We start from the raw sequence: 22,083 nt of genomic DNA, 5'->3' as shown, positions 1-22,083 counted from the left end.
TATGGTAAATCCGTATTTGAATTTGACCCCATGGAACTGTCCTCTTGCAAATGCGTAATCACAACGAAAAATCGAAAATAATGATACCATATCAATTTACAACCTAACGCAGAGATCTGGAAATCAGCAACGACAGAAGATAACTATTGTAAAACTACTGTTAATGATATTGATATGATATGATGAAATGGCATAACAAATTATCAAGTTCAAATTGTTTCGTGAGACAGTTTAGGGATTTCAATATGCATGACAATATGCATTTTCTTGATAACAAACTTTACGTCCACAAACCTCCGTGGCGAGGACAAAATTATTACGCACGGAAGTTGTCACTGAATGTTGAGCAATCAAGCGATGGGCCGGTTTACTTCACTATGTAGTTCCTTCAAATAAAGGTTTTTATATTTATTGTGATTTCTTTTCTTCTTTGCAATAGGCAAATGTCAATCTCAGTTAAACTTCAAATGGAAATGAGGGCAATATTCACCTTTACATATTTTAATATCCCATGTTTTAATATAAAGAGGAAACGGTGTTCAATTAAAACAGCATATTTCTGAAAACGAGTTCAGTAACCAATAAAGAAGAAAACACCGAAATCAAGTTTCCGAGGACTTTGGACACCAACGGCCACCACACACACATCGTCCCCGTGCCTTTCAATGCGTGTATTGAAGCTTTAACCCTCCGAACCAAAAAGAGAACTCTGCGCCTTGTGGACTGCCTATACACGCTATTGTTCAATATATGAATACAAATCACATGTCTTTATTTATTAAAAAACATGATTTAAGTCTTTTTCGGATTCTTTCAACTGTAACACGATATTAAAATTTCCCGGATAGGTTAAGGAAAACCATGACATAACAATGTAGAATCTAATAAGTCGAATCACTTTACAGGACTGCCATTGTCCTATCATATCGTATTGGCCAGGACAGTAGAAACCCACATAAGCGACTTGTAGCAAATTGGCAAAATGGCAAATTGCCACGAATCAATCAAATCCTGTCTTGGTAAGGAGTTAACACATATCAATCGTTATGCGCCGCTTCGTTTGTTTCGGCATTCTGTTGTTAATTCTTTCTCGGTAGGAAATAACACATGTTAAGAAATTTTTACACACATTCAGTTTTAACTGATTAACGGTTTCTCGCACTTTTAACTGATAAATCTTTAAACTGAGTTTCAATGATAAGGCTATAAACCGGGTGCACATATACAAGAAAGATTGAGAAGCGAATAATGCTAAAATAATCCGCAGGACTACGATATCAGTGTCAATTACTGTAGCAAACTAAAACAGTATAAAGTGTTAGGCATGCGAGTGTTATCTCAGGTAATACTTTCTGTTCGGTTTTTCAATGCAGGCCTTGCTATAAGAATTGCATAGAATACAGAGTTATTCATTTTAATAATGTAGCATATATTTCTAAATCACTGAAATGCATGTAAGCATGTTTCGGTTTCTTAATAACCGATATATCTTAATATTCTCTTTAAATATACCTGAATGCAGAATACTAATGAAGCATATCGATGCTTTTGGTTTCGGTATAGGTTAGCGTGCAGTCGATAAAGGCATATTCTCATATATGTTATGTTCTTAATCAACGAAGACAACTTGGAAGGTTGGTTTGTAGCAAATACGGCATGAGGCACACTGTACGAGTAACTGTTCATGATTGAAATGAGACAGTTTCTTCTGTACCATATTATGGTGGAATTGAAGTCATAATCTTTGCACAGGATTACATGGATACATTTGATCATGTGTTTCTCAAGCACTGAAGTATTTATAATTGTGATTTTGTGTGAAACAATGCTGTGTTTTGCAGGTGAGCTCACTTTTGTTGTCTGAAAAATATGAACTCGTTCTGTGTTACATAATGAATCTACAATACAACCTTCAAAGTAGAATACGGGCGAATTCCTCTGAAATTCACAATGCTTTTCTTTTCAACATCATTATATTTCAACTATGTTAGAATAAGGAACATTTAAATTGCTATAATTTCTAGATAAAGAGAATTCCAGAACGGTATACCTTCTACTATTCAGTGTTCCATTAATGCGTAAACATGGCAAAAGTTTATATAAAGGTATAATCATGCTAAACATTAACGAAAATGCTTCTTGTCTTGAAGAGCATTTATGACATAGAAGAGGAAGACGTGCAGAAAAGACGAGCACATTTTCAACTTAAGATAAAACTAATAGTGTAAATCAATTAAAATTCTCAAGACGGTTAACTTTTTGAGCAATGTTGGCTGACCCATTTCGTGACCTCAGTAAACCAGTTTTTCTTTTCGATGTCATCATATTATTTTCGTAAATCGCTTCACCCAATCCGACCAAGATCATTTTTGTTTGTTCTTAAACAGACAGAGACTACTTAGGATGCTTTTCTGGTAACTTTGACGAAAAATTTGAAATACGGCTCTATCAAAGTGATTTAAGCCATTCAAATTGCTCTCGGTTTTGTGCCGTTGGGAGTTATACACACTTCGGCTTGGAAAATGGAACATATTGCCACTGCAGAAACGGGGATGACGGCCTATATGAAAAACTCACAAATGTTTCTGACATAGAGTGCAATACATTCTGTGCGGGAGCTGTGAAATGTGGCGGAGAACAGGCTCTGGCCGTGTATCAAGGTAGGATATAAAGACAGCGACTGTTGTCAGCATTTTAAGGATAGGGTTTGCATACCTCTAAACCAGCATTTCTTATATGCTTATGGAAAGAAAATGACTCATCTCCATTTAAGATATCAAAGCACTTCAGAAGAGAAAATATTGATAATGTTATATTCTATTAGGTTTTTCTATGGTCACGTATACGATATATCATACGCCGTAAAACGATGTAATAGCCTGTGGACAATAACATCACGTGACTTAATTGTTCTCATCTTATCTTCATTTGTCTTGGCAACCATCTTACACCAACTTCCAAAATTTCTATCATGCAAATAAAAAAAAAATACATTCAATAAAGTAACATTAACGGAAATAAAAAAGTTATTAAATTAATCTTTCAAGCCCAATAAAATGTACACTAGCTTTGCTCATTGTAAAGTTTGCTAAGTTACCACGGCAATGTTACAGCTTGGATTTTAGGCAGCATATACTTTCACATGTTAACAATGTCAATTGCTTTCGATTTTATTATTCCCCATATCACATTAAAGCTAGACATTGTTTATATTCCATTTCTGAGTTAGTACTTCAAAAAACATAATGAAAGAACACCGTGTAGTACTCATTTAAACGATAACGTAATGATTACTGGTGAGGTCGTTAGGGCATCTGTATTTCTAGATTCTGCATCAAAGAACAGCATGTAATACTCAATTTCAATTTGTCATAACTATGTCTTCTGGAGTTCATTTCTGAGTTAGTACTTCATATTACACAATGAAAGAACACCGTGTAGAACTCAATTAAACGATGACGTAGCAATCCATTGTGAGGTCGTAATTGTGTATGTTCTTAAAAATTGTATATTAACAATGTTATTATGTTGTCTTTCTGGAGTCTGTTATTGAGTTTTTACCTCGGATGAATTACTCAAGGAACATCGTGAACTATTTCAATTTACAGTGTTGTTTTCTTCTGCGATCGTCATTGAGTCTGTATTTCAGATTCGATTTCATTGATCAACATGTATTACTTCATTAAATGAATATCCGAATATCTAATTTACGTGTTTGCATATTTCATATTCATTTACATATTAAGACGATCAATACCAGGGCTGCTTTCATCATTCTTCAAATGATAGTTCAGAAATCTTCCATTTCGGTGGTAAATTTCCGGATTTAACTTTAGAGTTATGTCAACGTAAATGTATGTCACATTCATTCAACGGTCTCATTGGAGGTAACGAATGCTTGTGCGAAGACGTACTCCCTTCTAAAGATGTGCACAAGACGTCTTGCTTTGAAAATGGTGTATTTTGTTCGGGAGCCGAAAAATGCGGAGGCAGTGGAAGAATTGCAATTTGGAAACAAAAGGCTGCTAAGAGGAGTAAGTTCAACTTTTTCTTACTATTTCACTCTCAATTCGACATTTCATAGGATTTGGATGAATTTTGACCTATCTTCTTCAACGTTGTGGTAAAAATAGTGTAATGGTGACATTTTAATCGTGCCAGTATCATAAGTATTTGCTATTATGTTCACACTTAATGTTTATCTGTACCCAGTTTTGCTGCCACTGTTGGTAACAATATTTACCTTCTTGTATATCGCAAACTATTCTTAAATAATCCCTTTTCTTATTTGCTATATAAATGTTACATGAAATATGTATACAAGGTCGTTGAGTTTGAAATACATTTATTCAAGTCCTTGAAATTATAACAAGAAACAATATATATATACATTATACTTTGGGTTTCGTATAAAAGATGAACTTTAAGAAAAGGGTCCGATTTATGACTTTTAAACATACAAGAAATGTTGCAGAATCACGTTCCAAGTACTGTCGTTTCCAACTAAAATATAATATTTTGAAAATGATTATTTTGAATAATTCCTGCTGGGAGTTACAGCAATATGTCGGTAAGTCGAAGACATTTGTAATTGAATGTAGTACATTTAATGATTAACAAGTTATCGAGGTATAAAATTATTATTAGTTGAGTTATTGTCTCTATTCAAAATTCTATGGCTAAAACAATTGTAATTAGCTTACAGAACTGAAATCAATGTACTCTAAATAAGACAAAAAAGTTATATCGTTTTGCATAAACTGTTAATGGCAGTGTAAAATGAAACTCATGTTGATTCACGGAATATCCAGTATCCAATTTATTTGGTTTGATCTGATGAATCATTTTAATTTACAGAAAGCGGTTTCGGTGGAATTTATTTCCTTATATCTTCTACGTCATTTATCCTTGGGTGCATGTCGGTTATTGGCTCGGTCTATTTCATTTCCAAGTAAGTATAGAATGGTCTATGCCAAACGTTTGTCATACGCTTTAGCTCGACGCCATAGTTTGGGGACTGGACAACTCTAGGAAACTCCATAATCATTATGCAGTATTTTTTTTGTACAAGCAAACCCCAACATTGGGAAAATTACAGAATGAAAAAACTTACCAAAAGAAAACTGTGAATATAGGGAGGATTTACCAAAACAGCCGATCATGTGAATAACCCCTGTCTTGAACATTATTCCTGTATTACCAATGCCTATGCTGCAAAGCGAAAAATTGTTAAGAAGAACTACGGCGTTACTTACAACTGTCATTGTGTTGGTGCAGATTAAATATTGGCCCGAGGGAGATAGGAAGTGGAAGACGAGGGGCTATTTTCAAAGATATATGTACTGTTTTAGTTTGAGGGTTCTTTATTGTTCTTGTCTTGTTTCATGTTTTTTTTTTCATATTATTATTCACAGATGCCGCCCAGGTGCATTAAGGAGCATAACACGATGGTGGCGACGAGCACGGGAGTGTCCACTGGATTCGTATTTGTCATGCACAAGTAGCGGAATAAATAACTGTGACGCCTCTAATGTAGATAATGAAGATGAAATTACAATGGAAAGGAATAGATGCTGTGTTAGACATTCTTATCACGTAGGATCCTTCAAAATATCTGCTCCTGTCGATATGGATCAACCTTCAACTTATATTGCAATTGAAGATAGCAATCTTGAAGTTGAACCTGCTGTGGCGACATACAAGACATGTAGAGGAGCTTCATGTCAATTCTTTGACCAATCAGTAAAAGAAATATTGAAATCATATAGTTCTCCATCTTCTCGGGATCATGAAGAGGTTGATGAACTTCAAAATATTGAAGAAGACGAGAAGAGTGAAAATAGTTCAACGTACTTCCATAAACTCATAGAGCCTTACGCTGTCGTTGATATTGAGGTATGTAGAGCGCATCAAATACCAGGTGTGACAGATTGCCTAACGCAAGATAAACTCAACTATGAAACAGACATTCTTAAATGTGGAAAAAAGAAGACAGTTTTTCTAAATAAAGAAGGGCAAGAACATATTGAAAGGGACACGACAGCTCGTAGGGGTATCAATGATATTCACTCCACAGATAGTGATGATGTTAATTCGACATTTTTAAATGCTAAACGACTTTTCGAACAGCTTCAGGGTCCTAGTTCTTTGCAAAGGGAAAGTGTGACCGCAACTAAGAATGTTAGTTCATGTTGTCATCATTCTGCTTCTAACACTATAATGTATGCTACACTCAAGGAGAACAGTTCTGAATAGAGCGTGTTGATGGGTACGGTTTATACAGTAAGATTATTATGTCAAAGAAAAACAACAATCATGATAGCTAGAAATTGCACTTTGGCACGCATATATATGCATGACACAAGAATTGCTGGGATTCAATGAGTGACCATTACGCAAGTCGCAACGTTCTTCTCCATAAAATATGTAATAATTCAGAATATGAGTTGTAACTTACTATATAGTCATTGTAGACGTGGGGATGGGTAGGCGGGGTGGGGGATGGGGCCCTTTTTATTTTCTGTTTTCATCGTCTCATCTTCGTCTCTTTTGGACAGTGACACACAGTAAGTTATCATTTCAAAAAATATCGAATGTCGCTCGGTACGCGCCACATGCATGTATTATTACAACACATATTGTCCATTGTGCTATTAGTTGTGAAGTAGAAGTATGTTACACCATAGGCAGTAAAAATAATAATAACAATCCATGGATATGAATGCCCATTATATATGTGTCAGTTCAATTCAATCAAAACTGGGTTGAATGCAAACTGAGGATAGGCAAAACTGAACAAGACCTTCTCATGACATTGTCTGTTTAGAAAATGGTTTATCGTTTGTTTAACTTTCCCTTTCAGAATTGTCCAACTGTCCAAAAAGGCAATCAACGCAAAAACGAAAGTTAATACAATACTTTACATGCAACTAAGCCAGATAATATAAGAATAGATATTTCATATTCGTTCCCTGCCAAACAATGATGAATATTAGACCTGTTTCAATCAACTACAAATTAAAGTATATTTATGTGTACATGCTTTCATGAAATGAATTGTAACGTTTTGATATTCTGAACAAAGCGTATAATATTAAAGGATTATTGGGTAACGGCTACTGTTATAAGAAATATACCTAACTGGATACAAACATTGGGCTATTTCATATTATTGTACTGTCATAGTTAATATAAACTAAGACAACTTTTTACCCCGAAAGGGCAATGTGATGTTTTCACATTTGAAACCCTTGCTATGTTCTTGGAGTGAAGCAACAGGGTAACGTTTCCATCCACCGTAAAGATCTTTCCTTCATTGCTTGAGTGTGCTACCACCAATGTGTAATAAATTCAACACAAATTGCAGTTTAAGATAACAAAGACGGTTGTGAAACCCCTTCATATTTTAATATCTTCATATAGAGCAATAACATTAAAGCCAGGAAAAAACCTATAACGATACAAATTTATCATCCGTTAGATACTAAACGATGACTTTGGCAGAATCTTACTTTCGATTTCCCTTAGTTAAAGATAAATGGGAAGACTTTATTATTATATCCTTGACAACATGTCTTTAATCCACAACATGTTTTCCTATGAAGATTTTGTGTGCAATTGATGAACTGAGCCAATGGTCAACGTGTTAGACAAAGTCGGCATCCCAATTTAATTTATTGACGCGAGATGTTGAAAGGCTCATTTCATATGGTTTACTGTACAATATTGACTGATGGCATTGGGTTAACGATTTACAGCATAACAAAATGAATTGTCTGCCAAAAGTAATCATTAAGATATGATCCACGAACATTTTGAAATAGGACGTGAATAGTTTAATGGACCCTTCAATTCCAACTTCCAATAGCACAGTCTTGAGAGCCAGATACCTTTAAACGCTAAGAGATATACTCAGGGTCAGCCATAAAGAAAAAATGAGATATATGAAGTATAAACCAATTATCTTTACTCTGCGGTTGTCAGATATTCTCGAGATCTTTGAGGACAGGGATTAGGCTAGGCTTCGACCCGAGAGAAGGAACACTACCAAAAAGTTATTTCACTACTATGTATACTTTTCCAGCGTTACTTCCAATTTGAATAATAATGCAACCATAGAAATTCACATCCATAATAAGCTTGTAAAACGACATTGATTACATTCCTTGGATGATTCTGTACATTAACATGTTTATAGTTGTCTTATGTTTAATGTTAGTTCCATATCAAATGCACACTAATTTTATACTGTTAGATGGTGAAACTGGATTAATTGCTAAATATTAAAAGTTTTGTGGGTGTATGGTATATCTTTGTCATTCCTGAGCAAGTGGAGAAATAAAGAATAAAAAACGAAAATAAAAGAGGATTAATAGAATAACATATGAGGTGTTATTCAAAGAAGTATTTTGCCCGCTAACTAGCTGGACTTAACGTCATCATACATTAAGGAAACAGAAGCGAGCTATTATTGCATAATATCAAATTATCGAACGCAGACCACTCATACATTAACCTTCCCCAGCAAACGGACCCATGTTATGACCATACATACTCTTCCTATATGTCATTTTTCATTCTTGCGTATATGCTTGGCTGATATGACATCATGTTCTGACCATCCGTTATTTTAGGAATAATTTAATTTAGGCTGCCTGTTATTGGTGAACAAGCAGTCTCGACCCAAAAGTTTACGCAATAATGAACTCGGCTGCGCCTCGTCCGTCAGTCCCCCAAGGTTAGGGTCTCGACTAATTATTCACCAATCAGAGACAGCCTAAAGTAATTAATTCAAGTTAGTTTAGCTGGAGGATTATTTTGGTAAAATAGATTCCAGTTTGGGATATATTTGGTTTAGTGTGATATTACTGGATTGCCAAATATGAACTAATTAAAGATAATAGTATACCTCTGCACTTTACTCAGCCTACAGTAATTATCCGACCTCGAAAATATCAACTCTTCACATATATTGACGTAATAAATACTATGCGATCAACTTCATGTGATAATGAAAAACAGTGGATATGTGTTATTCTTTACTTGTGTTGAATAATTATATTGAGGTGGAAAATCAGTAAACGGCAATCAGTTCACATTAAAAAGTGTTTTTAAACTATCCATATGTTATATTAAATACTTTGAGAGAAAGAGAGCAACTCTCATGAAATATAATGTCTAATATGTGTAACTGAGTGTCATTTGTGGTGTTCATATTTATTTTAGTAGCCCGGTGACAATGAATATTTAATATGTTAGATAACCCAGCTTAACCCCTGCAACCACCCCACCCCCCCCCCCCTCCACACACACACTAAAGATTTAATGTCCTTAATTGTCTCGAAAATGTCAAACATGATACTGCATTCACTTAACAGTCATAAGTCATTGCAATTACGTATTGTCATCTGAGACGGATCCACGATTTTATAAAGGAGGAAGTGTGACCGTGGGACCGTTGAAGCTGGTTCCGATGAGGGAAACTGATTCCGATGCTGATTCCTGGGGGAGGATGGAGGGGGTGGATAATGACAGTATCTTTAATGATAGAAACTACAAAGGGTTTCTAAAGTGACATATCGATGACGGATTATGTAAATTATCAGATTTGGGAGTCGGGAATTAAGTAAATTGGCATATTACGGATGGATAATCCATTTAATATATCTGTTGCACGATAGTGGTTGGTTAATCTGGAATTGTTTAAAACGATAGAAGAGATTTTGGAGACATAATGGAGACAGAAAAAACGACGAAGAGAGGGCAATAACAAGAAATAAGCTGACTTTTGAGTGACTACATATATTCAACGAATCTTCAAATGACATTTATAAATATATGTTAGAAAAAGATTTTTTTCTTTCTATAATCAATTGTAATAGATTAAAGTGAAATGATACTCAATGATAATTGAACACGATGAGAAGGGAAGGGAAAGAGGATGGATATTAACTAGAAATAGATAATTGATATGGCTTTGCTTCGCCTGTACCATTAATGATCAGCGAATAAATACAATCTTAGCCAATTCTTCGTCCGGCATTATCCGCGTTTGTCTAAAACTTTGAGATTATTACTAATTTCGTCGCCCAACAAATGACGTAATATATACTAATATTAATCTCTCTTTCTTGATGTTCTTTTCTGTTTTCTTCTTCTTCGTAGATATTTCTCGAATAAATTTGCTATAACTTCTGGATCGACAGAGAAGTTTTATAAAGAATGACAGTACATAGACTCTTTTATAATTATTAATGTAGATTGTTAACAACGATACATTTTCCTGCTTTGAATTAATTTATAGTTTGTTACAATACAGCCAGAGTAGATGATTAAATCCCGGTGAGAAAGTATGTCAGTTACAATTTAAAACAAAGGCAGTATTTTACCTATCACTTTGTAATAACCGATAAATTTAACCTAAACTGCAACCTTGTACAATAGAACAATTATCCTAATTCAATTTGCCTAATAAGCATCTGTACCAGAATAATTCTGTTTCTAAGTAAGTTTGTCAGCTGAGGTTATAATTATCAGCTCTAACGTAAATCTGTTTTTATCATTCAGAACCTACAGGCTACAATTAACACATCATTCAATCCACTATTGATATGTGAGGTGTGAAAGGTAACCAGTTATTATAACATAATGGACAAAACCAAAGGAACAAACAGAAAAAAAAAACGACAACAAAGCAAAATAAGGAAGTTGGTAACTTCGGGACACTTACTTGAATCGTAATGTCTACAGATAACATATTAGAGTAATATAAAGGGGAATATAGTAGCTATTTACCAAAATACTTACAGGTTCACTCTGTGTTACAAACATTAAATATGCATCATTATAAGAATGATAGCAGAATGTCTAAACACGGATATTTAACAATTAACTATTTTTAATGTGTCTTGTTTCCTTATTGTCAACATTAATGACTTGTTTCACTGCCGATGGTGATCAGTTTATCACCATTCTCTGTGTATGATGTTTAAGTTATCTCTAGATTATTCAAAGCTTAGGATTATTCTAAACATCTACAACGCACTAGACAGGCCTTATCTTCATCTCAGTATACTTGATATTATCATAATAACCAGACGATGTATACCAGGATATACCTGACTTTACATTTCGTGCTGCATGATAGTCACCATTGAGGCAAGATCTCTTACATTCCCGGAACCACCAGCCACAATGGTAGTCATCCAAACATCCTCCATTGTTCTTGTCCGAGGTACTGAAGGAATAGTTCAAGCGATTCTTAAAACCTCCAGCACCACCTGAATATTAAACAATAACATGAATGCATTTTTTTAATTATGGTAATGCATATTGAGTTGAAAATAAAACCATAAACAATGAACGTCGTGATAGAGTAATATGCATCATAGTTGGGAAATTATCTCAAAAAATCACGATTTATCATATTATCAACTATCCAATCTCAATTATCATATTATAATGTCTGAAGATAAAAGATAAAAACAAAATAATAGGGAAGAAGATCCGGGCACACGGCTGGGGATGAATCTCTCACCCCTCCCAATTTTGTGCAAATGCTCAATTTTGACAACTTAAATACAATTTTAACGAAAAATAATGTGCCGTTGAAAAACAAAAACTAAAATTGACATAGGCTCTTTCTCACGGACGTGATTTACTCAATGTCACATGCCTCTCTGTCCCTGGAAGGTTTTGCACTCCCACCCCCACCCCCCCTTCCCACTCCCCAATTGAATCCCTTCCCGCTACACCTGCATTTGAGTTCCTAACAGTAAACTTGAATATTGTCCGAAAGACATTGTTATTTTCCATTTGTTTAATTTTTTTATATGCCGACAAACTGTTAAACGCTTGGTCTGTATACTTTTTAAGATTACTGTCTAAAATACGGAAAGATTGTTTTTATTTAATGCCATTAATTAAAACAAACAAAAACAAAATAAAATTATAAACATAAAAGTGGTAATAAAATGCAAACTTTATACGGGTAAGGAGTTACTCATAGTTTACGTAAGCGAAATCAATGTAAAAAAAAATCACTATTGATAAAACTTGTGTGAAATATTTAATTATTATCATTATAACGTGTATTACCATGGTATGACAACTTGCAGCTTACGTATAAAGAAATAAATTGCCAGACTTAGTCCAAACATATTCGACATCCAAATATATTTAAAAATTCTATTCACTAATTATTATTAACATTGTAATGAATATATACTTCTCCATCTGTCTATATTATCCTACGATCTTAACGTGTCACGTACGTCAGCCGAAACATATGGCTTCCTTTTTACTTCTTCTCAATATGACCATGAGATTGGTGTGCCTTCAAAGCTTCCGTGGACTGTACATATATGGCGGAACATTAAATTGCTATCATAGGCTCAGTATAAAACTTTAAATTGACTTGGATTCGTCCTACGAGAGTGATTTTAAATTAAGACGTATCCTGCTACAACGGATATTGTGACATTGTTGACTTATTGTCCCATCAGCATTATCGTATATCTGTGTATGGTCTATACAAACGTACTTAAGTAAGTTCATGGAACCCAGTGGTTCCATATTTATACACTTCCAATTCGTAGAATTTTGATGAAGCACAATATTTCATATCACGTTTATGCAGACGATACCCAGATTTACATTGATTTCAGTCCTTCTCAAGATGAGAGTGTTAAAGCCATCAGATGCCTTGAAAGTTTCATCAATGATATCCGTTTGTGGATGAGACGTAATTTTTTGAAGCTTAATGAAGAAAGTTTTGAAGAAGTGAGTTTTTGCTTTTTGGTTCTTGTCATCAGCTTGCTAAAATCAACTTTCCATGCATATCAATTGGTAATGTTCAGGTTCGCCCTTCCACTCATGCGCTAATCTTGGTGTAATTTTTTATTCCAATATGTCTATGAATCGCCACATTTCCAAAATAACAAGTTCTGCTTCATTTTCATCTCAGAGGCGTCTACAAATTACGAAAATATTTAAATGATAAGGCAACTGAACAAATTGTACATTCTTTTATCACTTCAAGGTTGGATATGGGCAATTCCGTACTTCTCGGTCTTCCACAAGAACAGATTCATAGAATCCAATTAATCCATAACTCAGCTGCGCGTATTGTAACTCAATCTCATAGGCATTGTCATATCCATCCTGTCTTAAAAAACCTGCACTGGCTACCTGTAAAATATCGTATTATGTATAAAATTCTCCTTATGGTTTATAAATCACTTAAAGGATATGGTCCAATGTATATTTCTGACTATATTTATGTCCCCTCTCGTAATCGAAGATCAAGCTCTCAATTTTTATCATCTGAAATTAAGTCCAAACAATCTTGGGGGGATAGGTCATTTATTGTTTCTGCCCCTCGCTTATGAAACCAACTCCCCTTAAAAATCAGACAAGCAGCTACTCTCTCTAACTTTAAGAAGAGCATCAAATCCCACTTAATGACAAAAGCTTTTATATAATCTTGAACCATTAACTTTTTCTTCTGTCATTGTTTTGTATTATTATGTATTATTTGTATTATTTCTAATTGTTAATTGCGCCATGAACATTCTTTTAGTGGTGTGTGCGCATTAAAAGTCGTATTATTATTATTATTATTATCATCATCATCATCATCATCATCATCATCACCACCATCCTCATCATCATCATCATCATCATCATCATCATCATCATCATCATCATCATCATCATCATCATCATCATCATCATCATCATCATCATCATCATCATCATCATCATCATCATCATCATCATCATCATCATCATCATCATCATCATCATCATCATCATCATCATCATCATCATCATCATCATCATCATCACCATCATCACCATCATCACCACCACCACCACCACCACCACCATCATCATCATCATCATCATCATCATCACCATCATCACCATCATCATCACCACCACCACCACCACCATCATCATCATCATCATCACCACCATCATCATCATCATCATCATCATCACCATCATCATCATCATCATCATCATCATCATCATCATCATCATCATCATCATCATCATCATCATTATTATTATTATTATTATTATTATCGTCGAAGCGAGATTTAACTCCTATAGGCAAAATTATTATTATTAAAACTTTCGCAGTGTCCCAATTGATGTATATCCTTACAGTGTTGCCGTCTCCTCCTGTGAATTTTCTTCAAGAGATAAATAGGTTGTTTCATAAATTTATGTGGGATTATAAGCCAGACAAAATACGGAGAAGCGTTCTCTTAAAAAATAAACAAGATGGTGGGCTACGTATGATTGACGTCGCCTTGTTTGCAACAAGTTTAAAAACATCTTGGGTTAAAATGTATCTAGATGATAATCATAGACCGTGGAAGGATCTGTTTGATTACTGCTTGAAGGCCCACGGCTGTAAGTTCTTGTTCAATTGTAATTTTCAGAACACAGATGTTAATGATATTTCAAATGTATTTGTAAAAGAGGTCTGTCAAGCTTGGGCTCATTATAATTACAATATTCCTGTAGGTAATTATGGCAATCAAATAATCCTAAATAATTCTTTTATCAAGATTGATAAACAGATCATTTACAATGAAAGTCTTTTTAGAGCCGGTGCGTACTATGTTAGTAATTTTTTTAATGAGGATGGTACCATACTACAGTATAGGGACTTCATGGAAAAGCACGACATTAAACATTTTTCCTATCTTAATTACTTTAGTATTGTTTCGGCAATCCCGAGGTATTGGAGAAATAATTTGGGTGATGATGCTAATTTAAATATTAACTGTCAACGTATGACAAAGTTCATATTCGCACCGAAAAGCTATAGATGTGTATATGAGAACTAAGTTAAAGATAAGGTTACTACCCCTAGGGCAAAACTAAAATGGGAAGAAAAATATCGCACAGTCGACTGGAATTGGCAACGAATATTTTCTTTAATATATACGGCTGTCAGGGATCCCAAAGTTCGGTATTTTCAGTTCCGATTCTTGCATCGATTTCTTGGTGTTAATCAGTACATGCATAGAATCGGAATTGCTAACACCCCAACTTGTAGTTTTTGCAACAATTTTGATGAGACTCTGGAGCATTTATTTTGGTTTTGCAATTATGTTGATTCATTTTGGAAGGAGGTTGTTAGAAAATGGTGGAAATGTAGTTTTGAGCTTTCTCCCAAATATTATATTTTCTTTTGTAAGGTACAGAACAAAGAGAAAAAGGAGCATAAATTGATTAAGTTCGATAATTGTTTTGAAAATGTTTAGGAGCATGTATTGTATTGGAGTATTATAATTTGATACAAAGGTGCTGTGACACCGTGCTGTTTTATATTGTGTTGAGAAGAGAAATAAAATACGGATGAAAAAAATAAATATTATTATTATTATTATTATTATTATTATTATTATTATTATTATTATTATTATTATTATTATTATTATTATTATTATTATTATTATTATTATTATTATTATTATTATTATTATTATTATTATTATTATTATTATTATTATTATTATTATTATTATTATTATTATTATTATTATTATTATTATTATTATTATTATTATTATTATTATTATTATTATTATTATTATTATTATTATTATTATTATTATTATTATTATTATTATCATTATTATCATTATTATTAGGGGAGCTTACATTAGAAGAATGTTCGATGGCATTAAGTTCTATGCCAAATGATAAAAGTCCTGGCTCTGATGGATTATCCACTATTTTTTATAAAACGTTCTGGCACTTAATAGGCCCTCAAATGGTTTCAAGTTTGAATTATGCTTTTCGTACAGGACTACTTTCGTCTGAACAATCCCGTGGGGTTATTTCATTAATTCTCAAGCCGGGTAAAGACTCCAACAAACTTCAAAACTACCGTCCAATTACTTTACTCAATACTGACTATAAGATCGGTGCAAAAGTTTTGGCAACTCGACTTAAATCTTGTATTTCTTCTCTGGTAGGGTCTACACAAACTGGTTTCATTAAGGGTCGTTTCATTGGCGAGAATATAAGATGTATTTTGGATTTAATTGAGTATACAACTGACAGTAAAATTTCAGGGTTTTTGCTTTTTGTTGATTTTGAGAAGGCATTCGACAAGATTGAATGGTGTTTTATTCAGAAAACCCTTGCTTACTTTAATTTTGGTGAAGATTTTAGGAAATGGGTTTCTGTACTTTACAATAATAGTATGGCTTGCGTAATCAATAACGGCTACTCAACAGGTTACTTCCGTATTGGTAGAGGAGTTAGGCAGGGTTGCCCCTTGAGTCCTTATTTGTTTATTTTATGTGCAGAACTCTTATCACTTAGTGTTTTGCATAATAAGGAAATAAGGGGCCTTTGTGTAGGAAACTATAATTACAAACTGTTACAGTATGCTGATGATACTGTTTTCGTTTTAGATAGCTCTAGAGGTTCATTACAGAAAAGTTTGCAAATTTTAAGTGACTTGAAGGAAGCCTCTGGGTTGGTTATCAATTATAATAAGTCTGTTCTTTTTCCTCTTGGCTCTTTTGCTCGTGATTGGCCTTTTACTTCCAGTTAGCTATTTGGGCATTTTCTTTACGAACAATAGAAATGATTTGTTTGAGCTTAACTATACTCCAAAGTTACCCCGACTAAAATCATGCCTACGTTCGTGGTCTGTCAGGGATATGACCCCAATACCATAGTTAAGTGTCTTGCCCTTTCGCAACTTGTGTTTCTATGCCTTGTCTTACCTAACCCTCCCTCTAGTTTTGTTAAGGATGTGGAAAGATTAATCTTCGATTTTATTTGGTGTGGGCGCCCTGACAAGGTTAAGAGGAGTACTATGATTAATAATATTGATGAAGGAGGACTAAGGGTTACACACATTGATAGTTTTATGAAATCCTTAAAATGTACTTGGGTTTGCCGTTATTTTTCTGTTAATGAGAGCCCTTGGAAAATATTTTTCACTACCATTTTGAAGCCATATGGAAATAAATTCTTCTTCCAGTGTAATTGTTCAAAAACGGATATTAGTTTTATTAAGAATATTTTTCTCCGCCAAGTTTTGGATGCTTGGTGTGAAGTATCTTATGCCCCACCTAATAATAATTTTGGAAATGAGTATATCTGGAATAATTCCAGTGTAAAAATTAACGGTAAGACCATTTTTTATGATTTTCTTTTCAAAAAGGGGATTATGAAAATTGCCGACTTTTTTGATGTTAATAATAGACCTCTTGATTTCCTTACTTTTGTTAGGACCTACAATATTGGTAATTTTTCGTTTATTCACTACTGGGGTTTAATTAAAGCGATTCCTCGTCATTGGAAAATCGGCTAACAGGATACCGATAATAACCCTACTGTCAGTGAACTCTTACTTGAGAAAATTATGGGGAATTATTCCGTTTCCCACATACTTTATCCAGTGTTTCTAAAAGGGGTAACCTCTTTGCCCACCTCACTTAATAAGTGGAACACTGTTTATTCTTTTGATTCTGAGCAGTGGGCGATGTTGTTTTGGATGCCATACAAGAGTATTACTGAAGCACGTTTGCAATATTTTCAGTTCAAATTTTTGCATAGAATTATCCCTACTAAGAAATTGCTTTTTAAAATGAATATTGTAGACTCGCCAAATTGTTCTTTTTGTAAGTTACATGAAGAGACTATTGAACACCTCTTTTGGGATTGTAGCCTGGTCTCCTATTTTATTTTAGATATCGAGAGAGGACTATTGAACAAGCAGTTTTTCTTTTCGAAAGAAGATATTTTCTTTGGTTTTCAATGTCAGGAATATAGTCCATATAATTTTCTGATATTACATATGAAGATTTATATTTCTGATTGCTCAAGAAGAAATGTACAACTAGACACGGAAACATTCTTTTATCAGTTTAAGTTCAACAGTACTGTAAGAAACGCTATTTATATGATGACTTAAAAAACAGCTTCATTCTAGTTTAATTATTGTGTAACAACAAAATAACATTTGACAGTGTATGTTTCTGTATATATATTGTCGAAGAAATAAACAGGAGGAAAAAAAAATATTATTATTATTATTATTATTATTATTATTATTATTATTATTATTATTATTATTATTATTATTATTATTATTATTATTATTATTATTATTATTATTATTATTATTATTATTATTATTATTATTATTATTATTATTATTATTATTATTATTATTATTATTATTATTATTATTATTATTATTAATATTATTAATATTATTATTATGATTATGATTATGATTATTATGATTATGAATATTATTATGATTATTATGATTATTATTATGATTATTATTATGATTATTATTATTATTATTATGATTATGATTAGTATGATTATGATTATGATTATGATTATTATGATTATTATTATTATTATTACTATTATTATTATTATTATTATTATTATTATTATTATTATTATTATTATTATTATTATTATTATTATTATTATTATTATTATTATTATTATTATTATTATTATTATTATTATTATTATTATTATTATTATTATTAAGTTCAACTGATATTTCCACAAAATAATATTGGTAACGAAACTACTGTAGCGAATGTATCGTAAAAATTAGCAAGGATAGTGTTAGTATGTATTACAGTCTGTAATATATTTAATGTACCATGTAAGCTTCTTTAAGCCCCATCACATTTATCACTATAAGGTGCTCACTTTTTTTACGCTCAATTATTTCGAACAAGTTAAGAAAATAAGTGTTTTACATTATTTTTTGATCGATTTTTTTTTGATCGATTGTCTGGCTTTACTTGGGAATAGCTCGTTTGAGCGATGTGCTACTTAATACTTATTATTTTAGAGATGTTCTTTTGTCCACCAATCACAGGTTTGAATACAATTCAAAAAAAAAAAAACATTGATATTTTAATTAAGGCAACGACAACTATAATTTAACTGATTGTATTTTAAATTCTGATTTCATAGTATTAATTTCAGAGAAGAAAGAGAGAAAAAATCAAGGGAAAATCAAATTGAGTTTGCTTAATCGATTATATCGCAGTCACTTATTTTTGCTAGGCTCCATAAACTATCTTTATAAATTGATAAGTCATTATGCCAGCCTGTAAATACCGTCTGCGCCCTCCACCGATCGGTGTTACTCCACCGACGCCATAGAATATATAAGGTTATAATAATATATATTACTCTTTGATTATCACCACGAACACATCATTAACATGGCCGGCATGACCAAATTTGTTTTACGACGTTTGAGCATTTATTGTCTGTTCACAAACCTGCATTTCCGCTGTACTCTCCAATTCTAGACAGTCGATAGTTGTCACTCTCATTATTGATACGGAACCGGTCACATTTAACATAGAGTGGATTACCATCTCTGGTCACGAAATCAAGCCGGAGTTGATAATTGCCTTGAATGGTGAGGTGATACAGTTTATCGTTACCCAACCAAAACTCATGACTGACATCACCAAAGCCTTCTTTGTAGCTGATCCAGGTCCGATTGAAATCAACAGAACCATCAACGCGACGTTGGAATATCTGATTGATGGGGAGATAAAATATTATAGTAACACTGTTATACCAGTTTCTTTTAAAAGAGATGTTATTTATTCTCAAATATTGAAGCAAGCAACTAAATTACATGCATGTGGTTGTCTAAACTAAATATGTCAGCAACTTCTCCCCCATTCTCAATCCGGAAAAGAAAAGACATTCATCATAGCGCCCAAGGTCAGAGGTGAAACTCCAAGAGGTAAAAACTGCATATGGCCCATTGTTGTATATATCTAAATGTCAAAATGGATATGGTTCCTACGTGAGCTATGACGTTATAAGGTAAAAAATGCCCACAACCTTACACATGTGTAAATAGGATATCATATTCTGATCGCTTATAGTGCATTACTCATCAACGTAAAACGCCATCGGTTCAGTGGCGGAGCTAGGGGTATTGGTCAGGGGGGGGGGGGGGGCGAGAATGGGCTGAAGGGACGCTTTCAACCCTATCTAAGCGGAGCGCCACCACAGGTTGGCGCGTAGCGTACACAATTTTATGTAAAGATACTCCCTAGATCGCCGGAAATGACCCTTTCCGGGCCTAGCTAATTTGCAGATAAACGAAGAATTAAATAGGTGTCATCGCCAAATTACACCAACAAAATGTGACAAATGTCAATATTTATAGATGAGAGCGCAATAAAAAAGTCAATAATCGTGAATAAGTAAAAAGTGGTAAAGAGCTGAAAAGGGGGCCCGCAGTCCATTTGAGTCCGTCAGGGGGGGGGGCATCCGCTCCCCCCTGACTATATGGACGCTCCGCCACTGCACAGGTTATGTGGTCAAAGGATGTAAAGGAAAGTGTTAGTGTAAATTATGCAATGTATTAAAATGAAAAAAGAAAATGATTATGCCTTTTAACAACCTCAATGAGTAATGTAGAAAATCATAACGCAAAGAGGAACAGTTTTAACTGTAAAACTGTAGACGGTGAGCAGATACGGGGTTGTGGTGGTGTCTGGGTGCGGTTGTGTTGGGGTGGGGTTTATTGGGGTGGAATAGGGTTGCTGTTTGGGTTTAGTGTCACACCTCCCCTCTCTAGTGAAAATCAAATATACCGTCTATACTAAAGGCAGTTATAATAGACTTACCGTCCATCCTGCTCCGTCAGTCATATTATACAATGTATCGTCTATAATATAGGATGTCATACTGGACTTACCGTCCATCCTCCTCCGTCAGTCATATTAAACATATACAATATATCGTATATACTATATGATGTCATACTAGACTTACCGTCCATCCTCCTCCGTCAGTCATTATATACATATACAATATATCGTCTATACAATAAGATGTCATACTATAGACTTACCGTCCATCCTCCTCCGTCCGCCATATTATACATAAACAATATATCGTCTATAGTATAGGATGTCATACTATAGACTTACTGTCCATCCTCCTTCGTCAGTCATATTATACATATACAATATATCGTCTATACTATAGGATGTCATAGTAGACTTACCGTCCATCCACCTCCGTCAGTCATATTATACATATACAATATATAGTCTATAATACATGATGTCATACTAGACTTACCGTCCATCCTCCTTCGTCAGTCGTATCATATATATACTATATATCGTCTATACTATAGGATGTCATACTAGACTTACCGTCCATCCTCCTCCGTCAGTCATATTACAGGAAACATCAAATGATGCTCCACTCCAGATAGTTGGTATGATGGTATAAATACCATTAGTAGTGTTCCCAGCATCGTACCACTCCTTACAGTCGGTCATGTGTTTTGTACAATTCACTCCATTACCATGGTAACCACTCATGCAGTAACATTTGCGTACATCGTTACGGACTTCACAAACCGCATCAGAGCTACACTGGTAGAGATCATTGTAGTTCATTACTCCATTATCACAGGTTGAAATCCTTGTACAGTCTTCATTCACGAGAAGAGAACCATTCTGAATCAAAAGAGAAATCCAGTCATAAGAGTTCAAAAGTTAAATTATGATTTAAATGAAACCGACAGGAAAATTAGGACACAAACATTTGAAAAACAAAAACATATAATTAAGGATCTGTGGTTCACTGTATACAATATACTATCAATATACTATTTTCTGGCTTGTACCATCAGAGAGAAATGGTTAGTTAAAACTTTTCAAATACAAGACGAAACAATGCAAACAGACACACACACCAATCAAATAAACTTGTACTTAAATAATATTTTATTTGCAAGAAGAGAACAGAATTCCACCCTCAAGCTTTATTTTGCATTGTAATTATCATAATATGGCATTACCAAAATCAACACTCCAAAAGTGAAGAGAAAGAACACTAATAATTTAGGCTACTTTATTTATTTACTCTTATTTTTGTCTACCAAACTCGTACAAGAAATTGTGCAATCTTGTTAAACCTCCCCAAAGATTCCAAGATAGGTTTAAAATATCATCTTAGATTAAATTATGTAGGATACAAAATTGTCTGTATTCCAAATGCACAATA

General features: G+C 33.7%; 2 protein-coding genes and 1 long non-coding RNA gene across 4 annotated transcripts in view; 2 read left to right on the top strand and 1 right to left on the bottom strand.

Moving 5' to 3' along the window:
- The window catches only part of LOC139973152 (uncharacterized), a 71,818-nt gene that overhangs the window by 39,384 nt on the left and 10,351 nt on the right, over positions 1-22,083 (top strand). The window lies entirely within an intron of this gene.
- Positions 1,593-9,150, top strand: LOC139973121 (uncharacterized). Of its 2 annotated transcripts, none has more exons than XM_071979556.1 (5): positions 1,593-1,841; positions 2,388-2,660; positions 3,888-4,034; positions 4,858-4,951; positions 5,415-9,150. In XM_071979556.1, exons 1-5 carry the CDS (start codon positions 1,775-1,777, stop codon positions 6,253-6,255), a joined length of 1,422 nt encoding a protein of 473 aa, XP_071835657.1. In that variant the 5' UTR covers positions 1,593-1,774; the 3' UTR covers positions 6,256-9,150. The 2 variants fall into 2 exon arrangements, with proteins under 2 accessions (XP_071835657.1, XP_071835656.1); XM_071979555.1 differs by having other exon boundaries at positions 1,596-1,841; positions 3,747-4,034.
- LOC139973131 (ficolin-1-A-like) overlaps positions 9,782-22,083 on the bottom strand; it is a 37,365-nt gene continuing 25,063 nt past the window's right edge. The window contains exons 5-7 of the mRNA XM_071979572.1: positions 21,225-21,533; positions 19,314-19,578; positions 9,782-11,279 (exon numbers count right to left, since the gene is read on the bottom strand). Coding sequence (XP_071835673.1) covers positions 11,044-11,279; positions 19,314-19,578; positions 21,225-21,533 — 810 coding nt within the window. The 3' untranslated portion in view covers positions 9,782-11,043. The remainder of the gene's footprint in view (positions 11,280-19,313; positions 19,579-21,224; positions 21,534-22,083) is intronic.

Source organism: Apostichopus japonicus, chromosome 9, assembly GCF_037975245.1.
Source record: "Apostichopus japonicus isolate 1M-3 chromosome 9, ASM3797524v1, whole genome shotgun sequence".
Taxonomy (NCBI): domain Eukaryota; kingdom Metazoa; phylum Echinodermata; class Holothuroidea; order Aspidochirotida; family Stichopodidae; genus Apostichopus; species Apostichopus japonicus.
The sequence above is the reverse complement of the archived record's forward strand: the minus strand, read 5'-3'. Positions and strand labels throughout refer to the sequence as shown.

Excerpts from the sequence above, each read along its gene's own strand:
- LOC139973121 (XM_071979555.1), top strand. The coding sequence starts at position 1,775 with ATGTGTTTCTCAAGCACTGAAGTATTTATAATTGTGATTTTGTGTGAA. Across the intron at positions 1,842-2,387 it reads AACAATGCTGTGTTTTGCAG|ACAGAGACTACTTAGGATGC; the intron begins GTGAGCTCACTT and ends GTTCTTAAACAG. Across the intron at positions 2,661-3,746 it reads GGCTCTGGCCGTGTATCAAG|ACGATCAATACCAGGGCTGC; the intron begins GTAGGATATAAA and ends TTACATATTAAG.